The 24,898-nt window shown below is 48.9% G+C and overlaps 9 protein-coding genes across 9 annotated transcripts; 5 read left to right on the forward strand and 4 right to left on the reverse strand.

Annotated features, from left to right (window-relative positions):
* Positions 1-3,771: 3,771 nt before the first annotated feature.
* Positions 3,772-3,939, forward strand: MYCTH_38597 (uncharacterized protein; the record flags this gene model as incomplete). The annotated part of the gene is made up of 1 exon (XM_003666219.1): positions 3,772-3,939. A coding segment is annotated over one exon (168 nt), but the record flags the coding sequence as incomplete, so codon positions are not given.
* A 4,912-nt stretch (positions 3,940-8,851) lies between these two features.
* Positions 8,852-9,978, forward strand: MYCTH_2047322 (uncharacterized protein; the record flags this gene model as incomplete). Its single annotated transcript, XM_003666220.1, has 6 exons — positions 8,852-8,989; positions 9,043-9,170; positions 9,226-9,325; positions 9,382-9,517; positions 9,565-9,773; positions 9,865-9,978. Coding segments are annotated over 6 exons (825 nt in total), but the record flags the coding sequence as incomplete, so codon positions are not given.
* A 904-nt stretch (positions 9,979-10,882) lies between these two features.
* MYCTH_2310786 (uncharacterized protein) lies at positions 10,883-11,884 on the forward strand. Its single transcript, XM_003666221.1, has 5 exons — positions 10,883-10,985; positions 11,044-11,120; positions 11,192-11,331; positions 11,430-11,727; positions 11,797-11,884. Exons 1-5 carry the CDS (start codon positions 10,976-10,978, stop codon positions 11,860-11,862), a joined length of 591 nt encoding a protein of 196 aa, XP_003666269.1. The 5' UTR covers positions 10,883-10,975; the 3' UTR covers positions 11,863-11,884.
* A 265-nt stretch (positions 11,885-12,149) lies between these two features.
* Positions 12,150-14,418, forward strand: MYCTH_2310790 (uncharacterized protein). Its single transcript, XM_003666222.1, has 2 exons — positions 12,150-12,715; positions 12,814-14,418. The coding sequence occupies exons 1-2, from the start codon at positions 12,511-12,513 to the stop codon at positions 14,280-14,282; spliced, it is 1,674 nt and encodes a 557-aa protein (XP_003666270.1). The 5' UTR covers positions 12,150-12,510; the 3' UTR covers positions 14,283-14,418.
* Positions 14,377-15,769, reverse strand: MYCTH_2310794 (uncharacterized protein). Its single transcript, XM_003666223.1, has one exon. It carries the CDS (start codon positions 15,281-15,283, stop codon positions 14,555-14,557), a length of 729 nt encoding a protein of 242 aa, XP_003666271.1. The 5' UTR covers positions 15,284-15,769; the 3' UTR covers positions 14,377-14,554.
* Positions 15,770-16,189: 420 nt separating this feature from the next.
* Positions 16,190-17,677, forward strand: MYCTH_89959 (uncharacterized protein; the record flags this gene model as incomplete). The annotated part of the gene is made up of 1 exon (XM_003666224.1): positions 16,190-17,677. The coding sequence occupies one exon, from the start codon at positions 16,190-16,192 to the stop codon at positions 17,675-17,677; it is 1,488 nt and encodes a 495-aa protein (XP_003666272.1).
* Positions 17,678-18,218: 541 nt separating this feature from the next.
* Positions 18,219-19,087, reverse strand: MYCTH_89958 (uncharacterized protein; the record flags this gene model as incomplete). The annotated part of the gene is made up of 4 exons (XM_003666225.1): positions 18,219-18,358; positions 18,532-18,642; positions 18,725-18,828; positions 18,933-19,087. 4 exons carry the CDS (start codon positions 19,085-19,087, stop codon positions 18,219-18,221), a joined length of 510 nt encoding a protein of 169 aa, XP_003666273.1.
* Positions 19,088-20,552: 1,465 nt separating this feature from the next.
* MYCTH_2130172 (uncharacterized protein) lies at positions 20,553-21,116 on the reverse strand (the record flags this gene model as incomplete). Its single annotated transcript, XM_003666226.1, has 1 exon — positions 20,553-21,116. The coding sequence occupies one exon, from the start codon at positions 21,114-21,116 to the stop codon at positions 20,553-20,555; it is 564 nt and encodes a 187-aa protein (XP_003666274.1).
* A 121-nt stretch (positions 21,117-21,237) lies between these two features.
* MYCTH_2316346 (uncharacterized protein) lies at positions 21,238-23,402 on the reverse strand. The gene is made up of 9 exons (XM_003666227.1): positions 23,248-23,402; positions 23,151-23,186; positions 22,998-23,090; positions 22,772-22,935; positions 22,532-22,700; positions 22,277-22,460; positions 21,919-22,207; positions 21,733-21,864; positions 21,238-21,670 (listed from the first exon to the last, which is right to left on the reverse strand). Exons 1-9 carry the CDS (start codon positions 23,248-23,250, stop codon positions 21,652-21,654), a joined length of 1,089 nt encoding a protein of 362 aa, XP_003666275.1. The 5' UTR covers positions 23,251-23,402; the 3' UTR covers positions 21,238-21,651.
* Between the last annotated feature and the right edge of the window lie 1,496 nt (positions 23,403-24,898).

A 24,898-nucleotide genomic window follows, 5' to 3' on the forward strand; every position in this document is an offset into this window, starting at 1 on the left:
AGGAGACAACTCTAGTGTTATTATAAACCTTTTAGCTTTACTAAATCCCTTAGACGACCTATATACTTGTCCCGCTTAATTTACCTCCGTCTAAACCCTTTTAGAAGAAGTCTAAGCTAGGTTCGTCATACGTTACTATCACTCCCTTTGTTCTATTATAGTTTAGAACGGAGGTGACCTCGACCTCGACATCGATATAGCTACTAATATTACGGCCGAATAGCTGCTCGCTTAGCTTAGTCAACTCTAGCAGCAGATCTAGGAGTTAGACTAGAGAGATAAGGTTGCTTAAGCCCGAATTAAGGAACTCGAGAACGGTGAAAAGTACTTATAGAAACTGGTTAACGAGGCCTATGCCAAAATCGAAGCGCTCAAGACTGCCAAAGCGAGCCGCATTAAGATTAAACCACCTAGCAAATATAGAGGAACCAAGGAAGATCTTGTAGGATTCCTAACAAACCTCTAATCCTACTTCTAGCTTAATAACGACAAGTTTCTAGATGATAAAGCTAAAATTCTCTATATAGCTATAAGATTAGAGGGCAAGGCACTTAGATAGTTTAAGCCTATGTAGAACGACTATCTTATTAAGGAAGACAAAGACGACCGAGACGTGTTTACGTAGGCAGTCTTCCGATCTTACGACCATTTCGAAGACGAGCTTCGGAAGGTTTTTAGCGATAAAGACAAGAAGATTTATATATAAGAAAGACTTGCTAATCTTTGACAGACTAAGTTAGTAGCCTCTTACGCTATATAGTTTAGATAGGATATATTTAAGTCTTAGCTTAACGACGAGGCATTAATATAACTATTCTATAATGGCTTAAAGGAAAAGGTTAAAGACAAGCTATATAAGTATAATTAGCCTAAGACCCTGGACAAATATATTATATAGGCTATTAGAATCGATAATCGACTTTATATATAAGAGTAGTAGAAATAAGGACAAATAAATAGAACTATAGTTAAGGCTAACGACAAGAAAAAGCAAGTATACGTCAGTACCTCGTATAGGACGTATCCTAGAGCTATAGATATAGATATAGCATAGAAGCAGGACAAGAAGAAAACGACTAAAGACAAGTCTAACATTACCTACTATAACTACAGAAAGAAAGGACACTATAGACGAGAATATCAAAGCCTAAAGAAAGACTAGAAACCAGTCCCTAGAAAGGAAATTACGGCTATTAACGAAACCGCTAAGGATGTCATCGAAGTAGCGGCTACAAGCTATAAAGACAGGGACAGCGACATAGACAGTCTTAGATACGACGGCGACGGTAAAGATAAACAAGCACTGTACTCTGAACTGGTTACTATAGATCTAGAAATAGGTCTTGCCGAATGGGATATAGTAGGAGAGTATATACTACTAATTTCGATTCTCCTAGCCTTAAGGTAGTAGGGTTTCATAGTTACCTAGAGGCGGGATAGATTGTAGATAACTGATACCTAAGGAATCGAAAGACCTGGACCTAATGTTCTATTCCTTTAGGAACGAATCGAATAGTACTATAACAAAGTTTTCTAGCTTAATACGGAACTACGCGAATAGGATAAACACTTGATTTGACTTACCTAGTAGAGCAATAGAATAAGGGACAAGATAAGGGAACTCCGATATATTGTAGAAACCATCAAAGGGGAACAGCCTATGACATATAATAGGCCTGACAGCTACGCCAAGCATTTTGACGATCAGCAACTTAGCTACAACATATGGAACCCCGAGTACTAGTTTATATATATAAACTGTAGAAAAGACAAACGTACGTAGGAAAACTACTAGAAGAAATACTCCTACCTTAGCATTAGAGTACCTATAGCCTATATACAGTAGGAAGGATTTGGAAAAGAGTTCTAATACCTTCTAGGCAATGCTATATAACTATACCTGCGATACAAGGTATATATACAAGTGCCCTAGTTCTAGTATATAGTATACAAATGCTAATACCACTTTCGCGACAAATTCGAAAGCAATTACTAGCCGACCTGACAAGGAAATAAGGATAGAAGCCTCTGCCCTATAGAATAGGTCTATAATGTAGGAAACAGAGCGGCCAAATTACTCTAGAAGATCGAAGCCCGTGATCTAGAAGGCATTACGGTAGTACCAAAACGAGCCTAGCCTAGGTACTACGGAATAGGACGAGATATATAGGACTCGTGCTAGAGTAATAACTACCTCTATCACGCAGACGAAAAGAAATCGCGAATTTAGGAGCTCTAGATGAAGCTATAGTATATACGATAAAAAGTAGAACAGACTTAATGGTAGGAAGCTATAAGCACTTAATAGCTTATAGAAATAAGCACGATTGACAAAGCCGCTATTAGCCGAACAACCAAAGAGGTTAGCACTAACCTAGGAAATGGGTTAGGGCCCTTTGAGGGGCCTAGAAACCATTAATGCCTGTGTAGCGGCGAGAGGTAGCGTAGTATAGGAGGAACTAGTATAAGAGACCACTATATCAAGACCTCCTAGTAGAAATATAGGAAATCGCCGTAATCTTTGGACAATAGTAGTAAGATAAGTGACTATGGATAATAGTATAATAGAAGTAGTATAAAATGCTTGTACTAGTAGATAGTAGAGTAGAGATGAACCTGATTTTGCCGACGCTTATAAATTAGCTATAAATACCCTAGAGAATAAAGCGAAAGTATAGCATAGTCAAAGGGCTATTTCTAATGTAATAGGTATATAGGGAGACTAAACCGATTGACATTACTATAGCAGGGAAGACTATAGTAGTCATATTTAGTATTATAGATATAGGTAACGATAAAGATATAATATTAGGGTTACTATAGTATAAAGATTATAACCTAGACATTAGCTAGAAGAATAGTAGCTACCTATAACCCTAAACAGAGTTATATTTAACTAGTAAGATAGGGAGTATATAAGGATTGTAAGCAGACAATACTTAAGGGAAGGCATATCCTACAGATCTACTATAAAAGATAGATAGTAGCAGACAGACTACTATAGACTCTAGAAGAAGTAGTATAATGACACCAACGTTACGATAGAAGGAACGAGCTAAACCGCCGATAGCTATTCTCTCCGTTAACGAATACAGAGCACTATAATTAGAGTAGTAGGTTAAGATAGGAGAAATTACTAGCATCGCTATAGATGGAACTAAGTTTGTATACTATTAGAAAACCGAGAGACGAGACAAGACTAGGGAAGTACCGAAGGAATACAAAGGATACCTAGCATTCGAACCGAAATATCTAGAAGGACTACTAGAATATAGCCTATAGGATTACAAGATCAAGCTTAAGGAAGGAGCATGACTAAAGTTCTTTAAGATTTACTATATAAGCTAGATATAGAACGAAGAACTTAAGCGATATTTGGAGGAGAACTTCCGAAGAGGATATATCTGCCCGTTGATATCGCTAGTAGGCTATCTAATTCTATTTATACCTAAGAAAGATAGAAAGCTATAGTTATATATTAACTATCGGTAACTTAACGAATAGACTATGAAAAACTAATACCTGTTACTACTAATCTTACGGCTCCGAGATTAGTTAGCAGGAGCCTAATATTTTACATATTTTGACTTGCTATTGGCCTATAACTATATATAGATCAAAGAAGGCGATGAGTGGAAAACGGCCTTTAGGACACCCTTTAGCTACTACAAGTACCTTATCATGCTATTCGGACTTATAAACGCGTTAGCAACGTTCTAAGCCCTAATTAATCAAGCTATCTACCCCTTTTTCGACAAATTTATAGTATATTATCCTGACAATATACTTATCTTCTCTAAGACGATAGACAAATACCGAAAGTATATAAAAGCAATGCTAGGTACGCTATATATATACAAACTATCAATTAACAAAGGAAAGAGCGAATTCTATATTAGGAAAACGGTATTTTTGGGATATAAAATATCTCTAAGATAAATTCGGATAAAACCTTTAAAAGTTAAAGCTATTAAGAATTAGCTACGACCGATATCAGTTATAGAAGTATAAAGCTTTATCGGATTTACAAACTTCTACTAAATGTTCATTAGAAATTTCGGAGCAATTATACGACCTTTGCACGAACTCACTAAGAAGAGTACTAAATTCCAATAAGAAAAGCAATATAAGCAAGCATTTATATAGATCTATAACGCTATTACCGAAGATCTAGTACTAGTACTGCTAGACCCTAAGAAGCTATTCGAGGTAGAAACAGACGCTTTAGACTATACTATCGGAGGACAATTAGGATAACAAGACGAACAAGGAAAGCTATATCCTATAGCCTTCTTTTTAAAGAAGCTTAATAGACTACGTCTTAATTATCCGATCTACGATAAGGAATTACTTATAATTATTAAAGCTTTTAAGGAATAGTAACTATACCTTAGTAGTACGATTGAACCGGTATAAGTATATACGGATTACAAGAATTTACAATACTTTACAATAACAAAGGAGCTTAATAGATAATAAATATAATAGGTAGAATTCCTTATAGAATTTAACTTTAAGATCCGCTATAAAAAGGGCAAAGAGAACGTACGAGCAGACATCTTAAGCTAACGAACGGATTATACGGAAGGATAAACGGAAACAATACTATTATTATTCAAGGAACGAATAGACGGAACGCTATATTACGAAACGTAGACACCTATAGAAGATAATCCACTTAACTCGTTCCTAGAATGTTATATAATCTTTTAAGAAGAAAGGATTGACAAGATATAGTATTAAGTAGCACCTAGACTAGTAGTACCTAACAGAGTAAAAGAAAGAGATAGGAAACTCTAGTACCGAGGCAAAGTATATATCTATAATAGGGATTAATAGCTACGAATGATTCGAGAACTCTATAAGTCGAAACTTGGAGGATATAAAGGAGTTACGAAGACTGTCGCATAAGTTAGGAAACACTATGACTTTCTATAGTTAATAGTATAAGTTAAGGAAGTTGTATAGAACTATGATATTTGTAATCAAAGCAAAACGGCACGATATAAGCTATATAGGTTACTTTAGCCACTGCTAATAGCTAATGAACTATAGAGTTTAGTCATAATAGACTTTATTATAAAGCTGCTAGAATCTAAGGATATAGCTATAGGAGTAATCTACGATAATATTCTCACTATAATAGATTGCCTAACTAAATAGGTATACTTCTTTCCCTACAAAGAGACCTAGATAGCGGAATAGTTAGTAGATATAATCTATCGGCAAGTTACATTAGTATATGCTTAGCCGTAAGAATAGATCACCAATAGAGACACCAAGTTTGTATTAAAGTTCTAGTAAGCGTTAATATAACGATTAGACGTTAATAGCAAGCTATCAATAGCATATTACCCATAGATTAACAGATAAACAGAACGACTAAACCAAGTTATTAAGTAGTATCTCCGTTCTTACATTAACTATTAGTAAGACGACTAGGTTATACTATTACTAATAGTATAACTCGCTTACAATACGATACTAATAGAAACAACCAAAGTCATACCGTTCTTCGCAAACTATAGATATAAAGCAGACCTTAGGTAAGGACTAGAGGTCATAGTACTAAGAGCAGTAGTCAAAGTGAAACAAATATATATACTATATAAAAAGCTTAAAAAGGAACTCGAGTTTGTCAAGACTAGAATAAAGAACTACTATGACAAATATAGGCTCGAGGGACCTTGCCTAGAGAGGGGAGACAAAGTCTACTTAATTATACAAAACCTACGAACCAAACAACCAAGCATAAAGCTAGATTTCAAAAAGATTAGACCCTTCGTTATTAAAGAACGAATTTCGACATCTAACTACCGACTATCGTTACCATTATCTATATGACTATAGACGGATGTTTTTTATATTTCGCTTCTCGAACTAGCACCGAAAAACACTAAGGTTGCTATATATATCGAAGCAAAAGATAAGGAAGAAGAATAAGACATTAAAGAAATTCTAGATTTATATATTATTAATAGGGAACTATAGTATCTAGTTAAATAGCTTAATTTTGGACTAGAAGATAGCTTATAGGAACTAGTTAAGAACTTAAACTACCCTAAGAAACTAGAATAGTTCTATTAGCAGAACCTAGATCGGCTAAAGGCAAACCTAGGATAGAATCGAAAATAACGCCTTAGTTAATAATGTTAACGCTACTATTAAGTTATACGATAGCCCCTAATTCCTACTATTTTACTGCCTCTAATTCGTCTAGATTCGATAAACCCCGTATAACTATATCTGCCCCTTTCTCTACTAGGAACTCTCGTTATTTACGAACCTAAGTTAGATAGGCTAATGCCTTAGAAGCTTTATGTTAATATTCTTATAGCAAGGCTTCGGCCTCTTTCTCTTTAGCCTTTAAACGACGTTGCTTACGTATAATACGATCTATTACATTACAATTAGAGATATACCCTTATAAGGAAATAGGAACTTATAAGAAGAAACTAGAACGCTAGAACTATCATAAGCATGACCCCGACATATATAAGCCTTATAGCGACGAGATTTTTTAATCATTTTATATATTTGGTTATACTCTACGTAATAGGAATACGCTATTACTATGAACCTGTGATTAGAAATAAACTAAGCTAAACGCTTATAGCGAATAGACGCTAGGGATCTATGTATATTAGATAGTATAATTAATAGTACGAAGGGCGACAAGGGACTAAGGAGAAAAACACGTACAAAGAACGTAAGGGATGTTAGCGCTATTTGAAACGGCCTAAAAGAAGGCTTTTAGGTCGAAAGCCTTAAAGGGAGGGCATCATATTACAGAAATATATATACAGATACTACTTAGACTACCGGTATAAACGGGCTAATCAAGCCAAAGGAACAAGAGGACCAATTATAACATAGGAAGTATAGTAATTATTACGCTTACTAGCGATCAAGGTAATCACCACTATACAATCACTTACGATCACTATAATTAGGAGTAATCACTAGGATTATATATACATATAGATAGTCACTCATTAGGTAGACTCTAAGAGTTCACCAGTGATAGTAACTTACAATCACAGTACTTATACTAAGTACCGTTGTTAACTACTGTAAGAGACAACCCTAGTGTTATTATAAACCCTTTGGCTTTACCGAATCCCTTAGACGACCTGCCTGCTTGTCCCGCTCAATCTACCTTCGTCTGAACCCTTTTAGAAGAAGTCTGAGTTAGGTTTATCACAGTTTAGGGTCTATAGTATATACTAGCTAGTGTTATAGCTATCCTATCTGCTTACTAACATCTATAGTATATATGATATCTTTATAAAAGGAGTCTTATAATTATATAAATTCGGCTATAATGGTTACATTAGAAGGTATTAAATCTATAGATATTAAAGGTAATAATCCTTCTAGGAGTTACTCCTAGGAAGCTAAGATAAGGTTATCTCTAGCTTACTTATAGGTTAAGCGCTATAGAACTTCTAGATTTAGCTTATAGTTGCCATTAAGGTTAATAAATCCCTATATACTAGCAAATTTAGCCTATAACTATAGTTTAATATATTACAAGTTCTAGAAACTAGGCCCTATAAGGCATATAGAAGTCTTAACTAGGATCTCGGATATAATAGACACGTCGTTAAAAGCATATTAAAGCAAGGTAAGAGAGTTCGTAATAGAAGAAGCTACTACTAATATTAAAGATACGTCGGCAGAGGAGTAGTCAAGGCGCCGGGCTTATAACTGCCGAATATAGTAGGAGCTCTAGGAGCGTTAAAAGCAGTCTATAGTAGGTAGCTATACGAAGGAGACAGTACCTTGTTGAAACTATCTACAAAAGAGACAAAACGACTAATATTTATAGATAAAGGAACTGGCCAATGCGTTGGCAACGACGCCTTATACGTTGTGGCACGTATGTGGCTAATACTCTTAGAAGCTCTACAGCTTCTGACAATCTGAGAATGGTGACTGCCGAATCAGTCGTCTCCAAGACTGGATAATTTGATTAATAAGGCAGCCAAAACGAGCAAGAACTACTGGAACCTATATGCATTTACCTTACTAACCTCTAGAGAGGGCCATCTAATAAGTAAGGTACCTAATTCAACTTTGATCATCCCGAGCTTTCCTCGACCAACTTTGCGGTCCTTCCTCAAAAAGTCCAAATGCCCGTGTTCCCCAAGCGTCCCACCACCCTATGCACCTACCTAAGATACTTAACCTCCCTTCCAGGTTAAGCTCGATTCAGCTGGATCCTCTCTGAGCTCCTCGCTGGTTGGCAGCAGAATCCTCCTTTTCCCTCCTAGACAAACGAAGGCACAGCCCTGCACGTATCGTGCGACGACTGTGTTATGCCGCAATTGCGTTGCACAGACAATCAGACCTCGAAAATGCCCGCCCTGCACCTTTCCGGCCTTTGTTCCGATGGACTCCCTTGACTCCGCCTTCCATGCCGTTTGCTGCCATCAGCTTGCTGCCAGCTTCCGTCAATGAATTGCCACCGCGGAAAATCAGCACCAACCACGAGGCCGGGATCCGCGGACTCAGATGTCTCGCCGGTTAGCCGCAGCAGCACCGCAAAACCCATACAATCTTGGGCGTTTGATTTTGTGCCTCGGGGTAAGCTTCCCCCTTCTTCATGAGCATAGGCCACAGGCACCCCAACTGGGCAGGCTTGAGCTAACCATGGCTGGCTGGGACTGATGACCGCTCTTCTCCTTCTATCGTTTCCCCATTCATGCACTAGAACACTCGCTCCTTTGACCGAACAATGAATCATCTACCGGAGAGTTTTATACACTCGTTCAAGTTGCTCTTGTTTTTTTAACTCGGATCAAGACTGCTAGAGGGCCCCCTTCCTGTGACAGCATCACCAGCAGCTATGGACTCGTTTGTGCGCGAAGCCTTCTCACTGCTCGGAATCGGCTTGTTTGTGATTGGCCTCCGACTTTACGTTAGAATATCCTCGGCTGGACTGAAACATCTCCATGCTGATGACTATCTCATGATCCTGGCCGCGGTAAGCGCCAGATCAGCGCGCGACATTCGAACCTCCACTGACTCGATGCTCAGGTGGCTTACTCCGTCGAAACATACCTAGCCTACTCGGTCGGCGCGTTCTGGAAAGGACTTGCCAACAATGGCATGACCGACAAGCAGCGGTATCTGCTGGATCCGGACAGCGAGGAGTACCAATGGCGGTAAGAGATACCCTCTGCTAAGAGGAATGGTCACCGTGTTAACAAGAACCCCAAGCGTCAGCGGTTCAAAGACGCAACTGGCCGGGTGGTCCACTTACACCTTCTTACTCTGGGTCATCAAAGCGGCCATGTGCTCTTTTTATCTCCGTCTCACTGTACGCATTGTCGGTGGTTCAACGGGGACCAGTAGTCGGGCTGACTGTAGCTTCAGGAGGGTCTCGGTTTTGAAAAGCGCATATATGCGGGCTTCGTTCTCATCTTTGCCACGTGGCTTGCTGTCTTGCTCTCCATCCTCCTGGGATGCCAACCGTTCCAGAAGAATTGGCAAATATATCCTGACCCTGGAAGTAAGGATATCTCACTGTTATGCCCACCATGCGCTGACGGACAGCAGATGCATGCCAGCCCGCTATTTCCAAAATCGACATCTTTGTCACCGTGGTTCTGAACGTTGTCACCGACATATATCTCATGAGCATTCCTCTCCCATTGCTCTGGAAGTCCTCGCTGAGATCGCTTAAGAAGGCAGGCCTTATGCTGCTCTTCTCCGGTGGCATCTTTGTCACGGCGGCAGGCGTTCTGCGTTGCGTTCTTATCATTGCTGTACGTTATCCGGCGTCCCACCAGTTCTGCATCTTGACCTGCGAGCCACCGGCACCCAAGTTGGAGACTGACAGACCCTCTGGTTTTTAAGGATCCAGTCAACGGCGCCCAGAAGGCAGGATCATGGGCCGTACGGGAGACCTTTGTCGCTGTCGTCACATCAAATCTGCCCATGATCTCATCTCTCATTGCCCGCTGCTTCCGTCCGATCATCGGCAGCCTGCGATCACTGTCTTCATCTGCAAACAAGATGTCGAAGGCTCCACGAAGCCGAAACGGCAACGTCCGAAGTTTTATCCTGGAAAGCAAGGGGCCCCGTCGCGGCAGGGGACCGCGGAGCATTAATCCGATCCCAGACTTTTCAATAAACGGTAGCGATGAGCAGATCTGCATCGACCCCAAAGGGAACGGAGGCTCGGCATTGGACGACATAGATCTCGAGGCCCACCGTGCAACTCGTCCTAGGGGCGGAGTAATCGTCAAACAAACGTCAGTGGAGGTGATTGAAACACGAAAATCCGGGGAGGAGGGTAACAAGTGCGATGTCGGCGACTACTATCTCGTGAAACAAGCACAGAGGGAGAGCGAGCTGCTGGCGCGGAAGTCAAGTGCTGGAAGAGGAAGGAGGTCGAGCACAACGTTTGGGATAGGAAGGGCCGCGTAGGATGGGCTTGGTGTGTCACCACGAGGATAAACATCTTGTACTAATATGTCTTGCCCAGAGCGTTATACATTTCGATCCTACGGAGACACTTTGGTTTGTTAGGAGACACTTTTGGAGGAGGATCCTCGTTCTAATTATGTTCACGGTTGAAATGCAAGGCGGTTAACGTTCCGCAACTTTAGTTGGGAGTATTATAAACTGTCAAGTCATTGAAAGCCATTCTTTGCCAACTTCACTGGTGGTCTCTCTACACCATTAGAAGGAGACCAAAATGAAGAGGAGCAAGGGGGTTGTTTATGTTGATAACTAATTAGGTATAATTCGTACATCCATATAATATGTATGCATATACACCACCCTAACCCTGAAGCATAGCCGCATTGTTTCAGGGTCCAGAACGTGCGCAGGCGGCCCCACCTTGTTTACCTGGTAGGGCAGTTGGGTTGTCGCGGGGTCGAATCCCTGAAACGGCTTCCTGCCTCCAAAGATGCTTCGCCTTCCTTTTTCCAACGTCATTCGCTCGCGCTTTTTCCACGCAATGGCTCCTAGTGGGTGACCTTTGCGCGTCGTTTTGAATCAAAATCAAGACATCTGACTTCGAAGCAGCTCGCGATCCGCGCCCGCTCGTTATTTCCGGCCCCTCGGGCGTCGGCAAGGGGACCCTCTACAATCTTCTCTTCCAAGTACGGCCCGCCTGCCGCTCGCTCGCGTTTGCTCGACCCCCGTACCATGGCGGTCCCTGACAGTTGCGCAGAGACATCCCGACACATTTACCCTCTCCGTATCGCACACGACCCGCCGCCCGCGACCGGGTGAGCAAGATGGCGTCCACTACCACTTCGTCACGAAGGAGCAATTTCTGGAGCTGAAGGCGCAGAACGGGTTTCTCGAGAAGTAAAGGCGCCCCGACTAGCACGGCGTTGTCACGCCATATTGCTCTCGATTACACAAGAGAGACCACGCCCAGCTGACTGACCACGCCCGCAAAACAGCGCGCAGTTTGGCGACAACTTCTACGGCACCTCCAAGGCCACGATCGAGGAGCAGACGGCCAAGGGGAGGACGGTCGTCCTGGACATCGAGGTGGAGGGCGTCAAGCAGATCCGGGCTTCGGGCTTCCCGGCCCGCTACGTTTTCATCGCCCCACCGTCCGAGGAGGAGTTGGAGAGGCGGCTGCGCGGCCGAGGAACGGAGACGGAGGAGTCCATCCTGAAGCGGCTGAAGCAGGCCAAGGTGGAGCTGGAGTACTCCAAGGTTCCCGGCATCCATGACAAGATCATTGTGAACGATGTCGGTCTCGTCCTCCCCCGCGTGCTGGTTTGACAGGCATCGGCGGTTTCGGATGCTAACGTTGCGTAGGATCTGGAGAGGGCGTACAAGGAGCTCGAGGAGTTCGTCTTTGCGGAACCTAACGCAAGTGCATAAAAAAAATTGCCTGACCGTGGGTTTTAGATATAGACTTGTTTTCTCATGGATGGCCAAAACATTTATTGTCCGATCCTCCCTCAAGACATGGTCGACTGGACATCGCCCTTCCAATTCTTGTCATCTCTCTCTTTCCCTCTCTCTTTCCCTCTCCCTTCTCCTCCTCCTTCGCCACATACGCACTTGCCTCGCATGGTTGCCGGCGTGGGCTGCCTAATTTGTAACTGCCACTTCCCGCCGCAAGTCGCAAGGATGCATCGCGTATTCGGAACTTTTCTTCTCGGCGACCTTTCACCCGGATGCGGCTCGCCATACTTCAATTCCCGGCAACCGGGTTCTCTCCCCGCAATAATTGCCCGTCCAAACCCCGCATACGTCGGAAGAAGCAACCCCAAATAGAGCTTGGCATGGCCAAAGACATGATGTACCAGCATCGTTATTCGTCGAACCAACCAACAGCGTTCCTACGTCCAGCCCTTGCATGCAGGCCCGCGATGACCGAAACGGCTTCGATCTGCGCGACGTCGACATGGGCTCTGTTGGAGTTGGGAGGTTATTATTAAAGATGCTGCTCGAGATGGCTGGGGGACTGCAAGTGTCTTAAGAGTCTTTGTTAGTCACCACGAATGAGACTCTAGGATAGTGACGATGCCGATCATCGGTGCCAAAGAAGAGCATGTCGACCCACGCCTGACGCGCATAGCGCAGGCCGACAAGAAACCGTGGTACAAGAAACCGAACCTCCGGTTCCTGTACCTCATCCTCGTCCCCACAGGGCTTGGTGTAGAATGGACTTCGGGCTTCGACTCGTCCATGATGAACAGCCTACAGGCCGTCCAGTCATGGGTTGACTGTGCGTGAAGGCCCCGATTTCTTTACCCCCCGACCGACGAAGCTTCACCTTGGTTGTCGAGCCTCAACTGACAGTATCTCGAATCAAACCCGAGGCAGATTTCAACAACCCCACTTCAGGCCGACTCGGCCTCCTCAACGCCATGTACTCCCTGGGCGCGCTCATGGCGATTCCCTTCATCCCCACGGTCAGCCATTTCCTCGGGCGGCGGCGGACGATCCTGCTCGCCTCGGTCATCATGTGCATGGGCGCGGGCCTGCAGGCCGGGGCGCGCAACTCGGACATGTTCCTGGCCTCTCGCTGGGTGCTCGGGTTCGGCATACCCTTCGCCATCGTCAACGCCTCGTCACTGATCGGCGAACTGTCCTACGCCAAGGAGCGGCCCATCATGACCTCGCTGTTCAACGCCTCCTGGTTCGTCGGCGCCATCGTCGCGGCCGGCACCACCTACGGCACGTTTCAGATGGAGTCGACCTGGTCCTGGCGCCTGCCCAGCCTGCTGCAGCTCGTCCCCAGCTTCTTCCAGATCACCTTCATGTACTGGTGCCCCGAGTCGCCGCGCTGGCTGATCTCCAAGGACCGTGGGGACGAGGCGTTCGCCATCCTGCAAAAGTACCACAGCGAGGGCGCGGACGGGGACGAGTTCGTGCGGCTCGAGTACGCGCAGATCCAGTCGACGATCGCGCTGGAGAAGGAGGCGGCCTCCAGTTTCGTGTGGGCGGACGTGGTGCGCGATCCGCCCATGCGCAGGCGGTTCACCATCGCCGCCATCGTCGGCTTCTTCACCCAGTGGAGCGGCAACGGCCTGCTGAGCTTCTACATGAAGCAGATCCTGGCGTTGGTGAACATCACGGACAACCGGACGGTGCAAAAGATCATCCTCAGCAACACCTGCTGGGGCTTCATCAATGCCGTCCCCCTTGCGCTGATCGCCCCGCGCTTCCGGAGGCGGGTCATGTTTCTGACGTGCACGATCGGAACGGCGGTGGTGTACACCGTGTGGACGATTGCCAGCGCTCGGGCCGAGATTGACCCCTCGGCGGCGACGGCGATTCCGGTGTTGGTGTTTATCTTTGTCTACTCTCCGTACGTCTCCTCTTTTCCTTCGAGCTTCTCTTCATTCGAGGACCTTCACAAGATGCACAAATGCCTATTAACTCAGCTTCCGTGCAGATTTTACAATCTCGGATGGAACGCTCTGGCTTACACGTACATGGTCGAGATTTTCCCCTTCCGGCAACGCTCCAAAGGCATCGCGGTCGAACAGCTGACGGTACGGTTTGCCGTCTTCTTCAACACATATGTCAACCCCATCGCGCTCAAAAACATTGGATGGAAATACTACATTATATATTGTGTCTGGATCCTTGTCGAGATCGCGACCGTCTACCTCCTGTTCCCGGAGACGCACAATCGCACGCTCGAGGAGCTCAGCTTCATATTTGAGGGCAAAGCGGTCCAGGAGAAGATGCAGCAGAACGTCGACAAGGTGCTCGAGGTTGAGCTGGATGCCGTGAAGAGGCGGTCGTCCAAGGATGGCGTGGCAACCGCTGAAGAACGGGCTTGAGGGAGGTGAGAGGGGATGGGGATGACGGGCGAGGAGGGAGAGCGAGCAACATATTAACAACACCATTCAACAACGCCGCTTCAGTCAGTCAGTCGAGACTTTTTTTTTTCAACCGATCCACAGAAATCAATAAACTGTCGAGCAAAGTCAGCTCGCGGTACGGCCCCAAGCGGCCTCACCATACGTCCCTTGTGTTCCAGAATATGGAAGAGTGAAAGAGTTACTCACCGCTTTCCCCATCTTCCAAGCCTGCCCTCTGTCAAGTTTTGGCGCTAGGAAGAGCCATCATCTCCTTGGGGCATTGGTGGCGCTCCTCGTTGTTCCACTTTGGCCTCCAACAGCAGCGGGTAGAGGTTCGCAAAGGCCTCGAAGACGTCCTCCCTCTTCTTGGCGCCGGTCAGGACGACCTTGCCGGTGGTGAAGACGAGGCACTTGAGACTGGGCCTGACCATGGTGTAGACCAGGCCGGGGAACAGCTCGGGCTCGTGGCGGGCGGACTGCCAGTAGCGGTGCGAGATGCGCTCGAGGCGGACGAGGAAGCCGCAGGCGGCGGAGCCGACAAAGTTCTGGACGCGGAAGTCGGCGAGGCGGGTGGGGAAACCGCACTTCTGGATGGCGCGGGCGTGCCGGCGGGCGGCCAGGCGCGCGAGGCCCGCCGACTTGGCGCCCGTCACCACCATGCGGCCGGACGCGAAGACGAGCGTGGTGGTGCGCGGCTCGCGGATCCGCATGACGAGCGCGTGGAACTTGCGCCGGTTGTACTCGACGTTGCGCGCGTGCTGCGCGATCGCCTGCAGGTCCAGCCGGCACTCCAGGCTCGCCGTCGCCACCACGTTCTGGATCGTCGGCACCGGCCACTCGGGCCTCGCCCTGCTAATACCCTGCCACCGGGGCTCTTCTGTCGATCCTGACGAGCCAGGCTGATTATGGTCTTGGCCTTGGCCTTGCGGACAGGCAAAGGGAGGACTGGAGGGTGGGCTTGGTTTTGCGTTGGGGAACATCCCTCAACTGTTCGCCTCTTGGTTCGACGGTTTTCTCTTATTAGCAGCTGGAGTCGTAATGTTTAATGGTTAATTAAGTCTTGTTTGAAAAATTCGACTCGGAAAGAACTAATTATTTCGGAGCCTTCAACGATTATCATCACCTTGAGGGCACTTAAGGCAAATTATTAATATATCATCAAGCCTCAGGACAAAGGACTTGTCGAAAGATATCGACCCTGTTCTACGCTTGATGTTATGGCCATCCTGACCAAAACAAAGGCAACTCCGAGACAATGAATTGTTATTCTTGGTCATAGAGGTCTAATTCGTGGATGGGACAAAGAGGATCAGCCCTCTTAGTTTCTACTGTTGATTTACCGAAACTAATATTACCTACTCAGAGAGTTTCCAGGTGTCGGTCCACCCTAGAAAGTTCTGGCCGGCAAGAACAGCACTAGACACTTCTTAACATGGCCGTATCTCCAAATGGAAGGCATCGAGAACATCGAGCTTGGATACAATATGTTTTGCAGTAATCACGGTATTAATTAAGTCTGGGAGTGTCGGAACCAAAAGTTCATTTCCGATGGTATCAACAACCTCTTAATTACAACTCTCTCTCTCTCTCTCTCTCTCTCTCTCTCTCTAGAGCCTCCGTGAGCATCTACCCGTCATCTATCGCCTCTTCCAAACGATACTCTGCCTCAGATGCAACAGCGCTGCAAACCGAACGTGATATGATGCCGCACATCGGACAATTAATTACCGGCCGAGACGCATGCTCGAGGCCAATGCCAATTTACCGAACCAAAGATGACGCCAGAATTGCATCGACTTCGCCCAAGCACGAAAAAAGAGGAACTTTGACAGGATTCTCGCGGATGCTGAAACTCGCCTCATGTCGTATTACCGGCCACTTACACGATGCCATCGGTGTTGTCTCTCTTCCGGCACAGTCGAGACATGCCGCGTCCCGTCCAGGCCGGCGACGACGGACAGAGAACTGTGGCGAAAAAGCGACGAAGCCGGTTTTCCATGGTGATTCCGGGCAGCTCCAGCCGAACGGCTCGCAAGAGTGCCCCCTTTGACAGCGCCCTGGAACCTCTGGAATGGAAGGGTGCGGCGATGGCCGCAGACGTGCCGGAACTGCCATCATTCCCACTATATCAGCACTTTGCGTCGACGAGGCACCTCAGTGATTCGCATCAGAGGCGGCAGCGTTATTATGAGAAGTCAGAGCCAAGGGGGGATCGAAGACTGTCTCGCGCGGCGACTGTTTCCGATTTCCACTCGCTACGTCCTCAAAGCGAGCTGATTCCGCGTAAGAGCGATGTGACGACGCTGTCGACGAACGCACCCCCGGCATGTGATCGAGCTGTTGAGTTGGCGAGGCTCTATCGGTCCATTTTGCCCGACTTTCGTACCATATGTGAGGAAGAGGAAGAGAAGGAGGAGGATGAGGAGAAGAAGAAGGGGGAAACGAGGGAGAACGAGGGTGGTAGGCGGGAACGGGAAGCGGGCGGGTACGGAGGGCAGCGACCAAAGAACGGTAGTCTCGGCGCAGCATCGACGCAAGGTGTCACTGAAAAAGAGAGAGACAGACGGAAAGATGGCGGCCTCTGTCCAGAAACCCACGCCGGCGAGCCACCGCATCGTCCAGCAGGTGGTTGTTCTTCCCTTACCGCCGGGGCCTCCAAGACTTCTGCTGTCAAGCACCACAAGTTCCCGGACGGCGCTGCCCAACGGCACCAGCACCACCGCCCATCCGATCCGAACACTCCTGGGCAAAGTAAGCACGCGTGGCCGCTCCCCATCCGGCCTCTACCACCATCTTCTTCCCCGCAGACGACAGCAACTCCCGAGACCACAGAGGCGGGGCTCGTCCGGGAGACCGAGAACGAACACGACGACCGATCAATCCTCAGCCAACACAGCACCGTCGGCCTGCAGATCTGCACCGAACTGCTCGTCGACCGGCTGATCAGGGCGCTTGGCCTCCAGCGGCGGCACGAGAGAGGAGGTCACGCGGGGCCGAGCAGCCACGGCCGTGTTGATGAAGGTTTCAAGGTAATAGGCGAGAAAGAGATGGAGAGGGAGGAGGGGGATGGTACGGAACATAGAGAGAGCAGCAGCAAACAGTTGGAGATGCTGCTGCTCATTGAGGCGTACGAAGGCCTGTTGGGGTGCTGCAGGAGAGAGACGGCGGCGACGGCGGCAACCATGACCACCAAGACTGAGTCGGTTGAGGCGGGCGCCGGCGGGAACAACGCGGCACAGCCGGGCGCTGACAGGAGCAGCAGCAGCAGCAGCAGCAGCAGACCGGTCGCGGAAGCCGTGCCCATCTTGGAACACTGGCTGGAGACGCTGCATGCGCTGTATGAGGCAACGTTCGAGGAGCGTGGGGAGGCTTGAGCAACGCTAATTATTAATTAACCGCACCCGTGGTCGGCCGCTGCGCGAGGTGATCATCATCCTCGTCGTCGTCGTCGTCGTCGTCGTCGTCGTCGTCGTCTTCAACATATTTTCGTCAGCCTTATCATCATCATCATCATTATCATCATTATCATCATCATCATCATCGCATTGTCGTTCGTTGACATCAATCTACCAGGGGTGTGGAGGGACGACGTGTTGGGATCGTGCGGCTTACAACCTATGCCCTTTGCAACGGCATATGCTATTCGGGTGATTGGGAAACATTGCGCTCCAGCTCTCTTCGTCTCGAGCCGTCTTTAGTTGACTCCGGTGCGGCTCATTCTACGATTTTACGAGGCATGACGGGAGAAGAAGGGCGGTATTAGTGCAGCAGTAATTAATACGATTCTGGTATGAGAACGAACAACAGCTTCCCTCCCCACTAGCGGACACCTCATCACCAAGACCCAACGACGAGCGCAATGTCATCTGCGCCCAGAGGGTACGGGATGACGATGGTGATGGTGATGGCTCCATCTCAAGCGGTGACCGTCACGTTGACCAGCGGCCAGTTGATGCCCGCGTCGGCCGCCCCGGTGTTGCCCAGTCCAGCGCAGCTGAACAGCCCGACGTCGTTGTTCTCCACCGCTCTCATGAACACAAGGTCGACGCATTGCTCTGTCGCATTGTCTCATTGTTAGATGGGCGCCTTTTGACTCTGAGTTTGCGTTTATTGAGAAGGGAATGGGAAAGGGGGAGGGTTTTGGGGCTCGGCTCAGGGGTCATCCTCCTATTTATTTATTTCTTTTTTTTTTTTTTTTTTGATGGTGTTTCTTTTCTCTGGCACTTACGCTGATTCGATGCCTCCAAGGCAATGCGGCCGTCATCCATGACGAACCAGTTCTGGGACTCGGTGTCTGCGCACTCGTTGACGTAGATCTTGCCCATGTCCCTCCAGTTGTCTGGCCGCAAGCGTCAGACAAACACTTGATCAGACCCCTTCTCCGCCTCTCTTCTCTCTAATTACCCTTCACTAGCACGCACCTTGGGGCCCGCCATCCACGCAGAGGGTGCTGTCGGCCAACTGAATCTTGGTCGATCCCGTCTTGAGGTACCACTGCTGCTCGGGCGTGTTGTTGGCCGTCTTACTGCAGCAGCCAAGTATTAAGTATTTTCCATCAGCTCGTGTCCTCTTCCTTTTCTTCTGTTTTGTCTTCTTAGGCAATGCGTAATTAGAGGGGTAAAAACCTACACAATCGTTGTGGTGCCCGCGGTGCGCTCCTTTGGCACAATGACAAACTTGGTGTTCACTTTGGACGTGATGTATACCGTGCTGTAGCCTTCGGGAGCCTGAGCGAGCCCCATCGCGGCGAGGGCGAGGAAGACGGCTGATGTCCGTAGCATCATGGCGACTGTCGACACAGAACACAGTGGATCAACACAAAAAAAAACAATGAACAGCTTACTTAGTTTTCGACACTGATCATCGATCACTGCCAGCAGAAAGTTTCCCAGACAAGCCTAAGGTTCTTATAATTTTTGGGGTCCGGCGTGCGTAATACGTAGTCTGAGATACTCGTGCAATCAATCAAGTATCTAATATCTAATCTCTTCGTACATGCCACATAAATACCAGCATTAACGCGTGTTCCCCGCTTAATATACCGACCTGGAGAAGCTTAATTTGAACATGGAGCTCCTAGAGTCACCGATAGGCTGGAGGCCTTTATAGGCCTAAGGGACTCCTCCGGGGAATCCAACCCTTGGAATTGAATCGTGACCGAACGTCCTGTGTTCGGGGGATCGGCAGATGCATTCCCAGCCGAAAATGGGGGGATGCTGATATTGCTCGCCCCGGGCCATTCGATTCCGGTTGGCCAATCCACCCACGCCCGGCCTCGGAGGGGGATAACAACTGCTCGTTTCCGCTTACAAGGTTCGGGTAAATCCGAGCATTTCACCCTTGAATTAGCACCCCTTGAGATACTACTAATACCTTTAAACATTTCTCCGGGTAATGGTCCGTCACAAAGTCACATCTTACACCAAGCCTGTTCTGTTTGTGAGGAAAAAGAAGATAGGATGGACTAGGGACGTGTCGTCTCCCGTATAACACCAGCAGTCGATTATGGTCGACCAGACAATGCCGTTAGTCCACCAATCGTAGCCGTCGCTCGATCCCGGGCCATCTAATTAGGAGCCCCAATTGTAGTTTGCACAGGCGCAGCAATGGCCCTCGGACCTGTATTACTACCCTCATAGTGGAGTTCGTTTCTTAATTACTGTGTTCGTCATGCACGCATGGTTCGTGTCTATGACTGGAATGGGTCGACACAGTGGGGAGAAATGGAGTAGATGAATATGGATGAAGAGCTCTAGGGCTGGACGCAGCAATGCAAAGGTCGTAGGAGACGGGCTCTGAATCCATAAGACGAGCGATGAGATCGTGTCTTTGTCAGATGGAGGTTGCAGCACCGCAAATGCTCCAGATTCGCGGGGCTAACAAGTTTGAAAGCAGAAGCGTCGGGTCCACAACCAGTCACAGCAGGCCTCCTGCCTCCTACCGAAGAAGCGGCCCCTTCCTTCCCGTTGACCCTGCTCCGCGTCTCCCAATTGATCCCGAATCGGTGTCCTCACCCCAGGAAAAAAAAGAAAAAAAAAAAAAAAAAAAAAAACTTTGACCGTGACCGGTAACAACAAAGGACAACACAGCAAGTCGACGCCTTTCGCGCCATGTCGGGGGGTTACGTTGTCGCCGTAATTAGACCAAACGGCGACTCAGCATGACGGCACCGAATGAATCCCTGGCAATCAATGACACACTGGTCCGCCGTTTCTTCACCCTCCTCGCCCTCAAGACCACGGGGCGCCTCTAGGGATAATTACTGCGGCTCTTGCGTCCCCTATCTCCAGGAATCCGATCGTCAAGATCGGGCCGTTTGCACACCTCATAGAGGCCGCAACCATGCGATTCGCGGCCTGCAAGACATCCATTCCCGTCCCCCCGTGTGCACTGCGCCTTTGTCCACAAGAACAGAGCAATCATCGTCATGGACCGGATCCGCGGCGTGTCTCTTTCTAGGGCGTAGAAAACATTGTCGGAGGAGGACCGCGACGGCATCTTCCGACAGCTTCGGTTTCCATGCTCCAGGAGCTCCGAGCGCTTCCTCCACCCCCGGAATGCGGGATCGAGAAGCTGCGTGGGCGGTTCCCTGCGCGACGCTCGTAGTGTATCCCCCGGTCTTGGCCCCGCTTCGGGCCGTTCAATACCACCCAAGAGTTCCACCTCTGGCTCCGCCACGGGCTGCGGCCCGAGGACCACCCGGACCACGAAGCCGACGAGGACCGGAGGGAAATCAAGGCGATGGTCAAGAAGCAGGACGGGCCATGGCCGCCCCCCCGTACTCACCCACGGTGATCTCAACCCGTCCAACATCCTGGTTCGCGCACAAACCATCCGCCCTGAGGTTGAAGACCTCATCATTACGAAATTGGCTGCTTGAGAATGGACAATGCGAGCTCCATTTGCGATTAAATCGTTGCACGAGCAGGGGGCTAGGAGCCAAGAGTTATTATTATCAGAATGTCAATCCACACTGATGATAGCTTATTACGGCCTCATCTTTTATCTATTGATCTTATGCCCCGCACCTTTTCCCGAATCACCCTTGGCGCCCTACGGTAAGTCTATCACAATAGGCAGCGTCAAAACCCATATACTCTCGTCCGCCTAAGCCAGGCATTGGCCTTGGAAATACAACTGGCAAGGCGTGCATGCAGTAGCGCCTCTAATAAATGCCCCAACCCCTCTGGACCCGCCTCAGGGACAGATCGAGAAGGCGTAGGATTTGGAATGATAATTTTTATGTATGCAACACAGCATGACACCCATAGCAAAACTCATTATGCCCCCATGCCCTGAGTTCTTGTGTTTGGGGGCGAATTAAACTCCAATAGGCATCCACTTGCTCTTAAACGGGCCCGTAGATCCTGGATTTAAAAGGTTAGCATTTTACAGAGACAACGCTGGAAGGGATTTGGTTGTAACATACGTCTCCATGAGGATGCCGGTGACACGGTAGGGGTCGGCGTTGCTGGCGGGTCTGCGGTCCTCGAAGTAACCGTAGCCCTTGGCAGCGACTTCACGAGGAATGCGGATAGACGCGCCGCGGTTGGCAACGCCACTTTTGAGATTGGTAAGCTAATGCCTGCTTGGACGGCGAGAAAGCAAAACTTACTAGGTAAATGAGTCGATGGCGCCTGTCTCGTGGCGGCCGGTGAGGCGCTTCTCGTTGTCCTCGCCGTACACAGCGATGTGCTCCGCGTGGCGACCCTCTAGCTTCTTGATGGCAGCCTCGATAGCCTTCATACCTCCCTCTTGGCGCATCTCCTTGGTCGAGAAGTTGCTGTGCAGGCCGGCACCGTTCCAGTCGCCAGGGATGAGCTTGGGGTGGAGCGAGACCTTGACACCAAAGTCCTCGGCCACGCGGGCGAGGATGTAACGGGCCATCCACAGATCATCACCCACTAAGCGGGAGGTCAGTTCGCCGCCGCACCGTTCTTGTTGCGGACGCGGAACCCGCGAGGTTCACTTACTGCTGATGCCAACGCAAGGGCCAACTTGGAACTCCCATTGTGACTTGCTGACCTCGGCGTTGGTGCCAGAGATCTTGATGCCAGCGTAAATGCAGGCGCGGAGGTGGCTCTCGACAATATCGCGCTGCACAACCTTGCCGGCGCCGACACCGCAGTAGTAGGGGCCTTGGGGCGCGGGGAAGCCCTGTATGGAAATGAGTAAGTTGTTGATCTCAACTAGGGACCTAGTCCAAAGAGCTGGTGCGGGACACATACGTTCTGGGGCCAGCCATAAGGCCTATCGTTCAAGTCCAAGAGGGTGTACTCCTGCTCCAGGCCAAACCAGGGCTCTGCGTCGGCGTGGGCCTGCATGAGCTTCGCGCACTCGTGGCGGTAGTTGTACTTGTTGGGGGTTCCGTCGTGGTTCCAGCACTCCGTCAGAACGCTGTGCAAAGTGTCAGCGCATTGCTTCCAGGCATGCGACGGTCCTCAGGTCTAGTGAGACGTTGAACGTACAGAATGTTGTTTCCCTTCCTGAACGGGTCCGGGTAGACGGCACAAGGGCGGAGGTAGACATCTGAGTTGTCGCCAGGAGCCTGGCCGGTGGAGCTCCCGTCAAAGTTCCAGATGGGTAATGTGTCGACATCCCAGGGCTTGCCGTCTTCGCGAGGCTCAAGGGTCTGCGACGCTAAGTAAGCTTCCGGACGTATTCTTCAGATCACCACCGGTAAGGAAAGCGTACGCGAGTCTTGGAGCGGGTGTTGCCCTCTGAATCGATCCAGACGTATTCGGCGATGACAATGCCCCTCTGGTCGAGACTTGTGTATTTTTCGAGCTAGGTGGCCTGTCAGTGGTTGCGCCCGGTTTACCGTTCTTGCGGGACGTTGGTGCTTACGATCTCTGTCCGAGAAATGGCCGCTTCTGATGTCGCCTGCACGCAAAAGACTGGTCAGTAACGCGGGGTTGCGACAGCGGAGAACCTAGGGACGTACCATGGCTGCGGTTGCTGCTGCGGCTCTTCTGAAAATCCGGGGTGTCCGGGGTTTGGTTGAAAGGCGGGAAGCAGTGCGAGATTTTCAAAGTATGAATGAGAATATAAAGCAACGAAACAACAGAGTCAATTGGAGAACAGCAAAGCGGACTTGGTCAATGGTAGGAGTCATATTTCAACAGGAACGAGGGAATTTAGGGGATTTGATCGGTAGCAGGTTCGCCCCGCAGTGGGGGTGGGGGCAGTGGGGCGCAGGTCTTGGTTCCATGCTCTGGGCTCGGTGGTCCCTGACGGCCTGCATGAGACATGCAGCCCAAACAAGCGACGACTGCCCAATTCTTTCTTCCCGCGGCTCGCCAATGGCACTCGCCTAACACGGGCTCGATTGCGGCTCCTGCTTTCCGCCGAACAATCTCGAAAGTCCAATGAGAGGATTTCCATTACTTCGTTCACACATACAATTAGGTCACACCGTTTCGCTGAGTTCGCACACCAGCCTCCGATTAGGTCAAACCCAATGCTCCACCGGGCCCGGTACACGCTACTCGTACTCGCTCACCATCGCCACCAGTCCATTGTATTCTCTTATCGGCGGCCTCTGATTCGCCAGACAGTCTTTTTTGCGTAAGAACGCTGATGCGTGCAAATGCTCGACGCCGGCGGCCGGACAGTCTGCCAGTCGTCAATGTCCTAAGTTGTCAGGGTGGTCCTCGGATCCCCTTCGTGTGAGCCAATGGAGGGATTCGAACGAAGCATCTGAAACCTCGTAAACACGAGCAGGAGTACCCATCCGAACTCGTCTCGACATTTGCATTTCGAGAACTTTGCCGGCTCTTCAACCACAAACGGGGCGTAGCAGCTCACCGCCACCTTTCGAGGCTCTAAACATAGATGACCTCACACGTCAGACGTGTACGAACTCCGTAGGAAGCCTGGACCCAGCGGCCAGGCCGGCCGGCTGGGTCGTTTCAGTTTGCCAACTGGCCATTGTGTGGCTCGCGACGCTTCGGACCCAGTTTACACATAACTACGCAGTATTATGCCTCCGGGGCGGTGCGCTAGGACTAGGGCAATCTTTAGCCGGAAAGAGCGAGTATTGCTCGTGTAACTACGGATTATGTCGGGGATGCCGACGTCATTTGTCTTGCGACTTTACCCGCCCCGGCTTTTCACGTGACAACCCGCTTCGCCGACACCAAGAAATGCAAGAAGCCGGTGGATCCTGCAGGGCGCTGCAGCCCTGCATCGGATGCTAATCCGTTCCATCGACCATCTCGGTCGTTTCGATCATCTCGAGAGTCTGATGTCGAGTCGCGACGTTCCCATAGTGCATGTGCAGGAAGTGATCTCCGGAGCAATCCTCGGTTCTGGGTTTCTACCGCCGATTCCGTATGGAGTGTAGTGCAGAGCTTGAACACAGCCCAACTTATTGCTTTCTTCCTCGGGTTTTCGACACGACTTCGGCCGTTCCCGGAGTGCCGCGGCGGTTCGGCGCCACCACATGACCGCAGTGTATTATTGCAGGGAGCTTTGCAATCTGATCTTGGCTTCAAATTAAGTGTACGGTCACTACTCACGTGTCATCAAGCAGAGAACCTTGGATTTACAGCACTCCCAAACCCAAGCCCAAACGTCAGTTTTTGGTGCTCGTG

The sequence above is a fragment of the Thermothelomyces thermophilus genome, chromosome 6 (genome assembly GCF_000226095.1).
Source record: "Thermothelomyces thermophilus ATCC 42464 chromosome 6, complete sequence".
Taxonomy (NCBI): Eukaryota; Fungi; Ascomycota; class Sordariomycetes; order Sordariales; family Chaetomiaceae; genus Thermothelomyces; species Thermothelomyces thermophilus.

Excerpts from the sequence above, each read along its gene's own strand:
- MYCTH_2310786 (XM_003666221.1), top strand. Across the intron at positions 11,121-11,191 it reads TCTACAATCTTCTCTTCCAA|AGACATCCCGACACATTTAC; the intron begins GTACGGCCCGCC and ends ACAGTTGCGCAG. Across the intron at positions 11,728-11,796 it reads ACAAGATCATTGTGAACGAT|GATCTGGAGAGGGCGTACAA; the intron begins GTCGGTCTCGTC and ends AACGTTGCGTAG.
- MYCTH_2310790 (XM_003666222.1), top strand. The coding sequence starts at position 12,511 with ATGCCGATCATCGGTGCCAAAGAAGAGCATGTCGACCCACGCCTGACG. Across the intron at positions 12,716-12,813 it reads CGTCCAGTCATGGGTTGACT|ATTTCAACAACCCCACTTCA; the intron begins GTGCGTGAAGGC and ends AACCCGAGGCAG.
- MYCTH_2310794 (XM_003666223.1), bottom strand. The coding sequence starts at position 15,283 with ATGTTCCCCAACGCAAAACCAAGCCCACCCTCCAGTCCTCCCTTTGCC.
- MYCTH_2316346 (XM_003666227.1), bottom strand. Across the intron at positions 23,091-23,150 it reads CCATTTCTCGGACAGAGATC|CTCGAAAAATACACAAGTCT; the intron begins GTAAGCACCAAC and ends CAGGCCACCTAG. Across the intron at positions 21,865-21,918 it reads GCCATCGACTCATTTACCTA|TGGCGTTGCCAACCGCGGCG; the intron begins GTAAGTTTTGCT and ends CAATCTCAAAAG.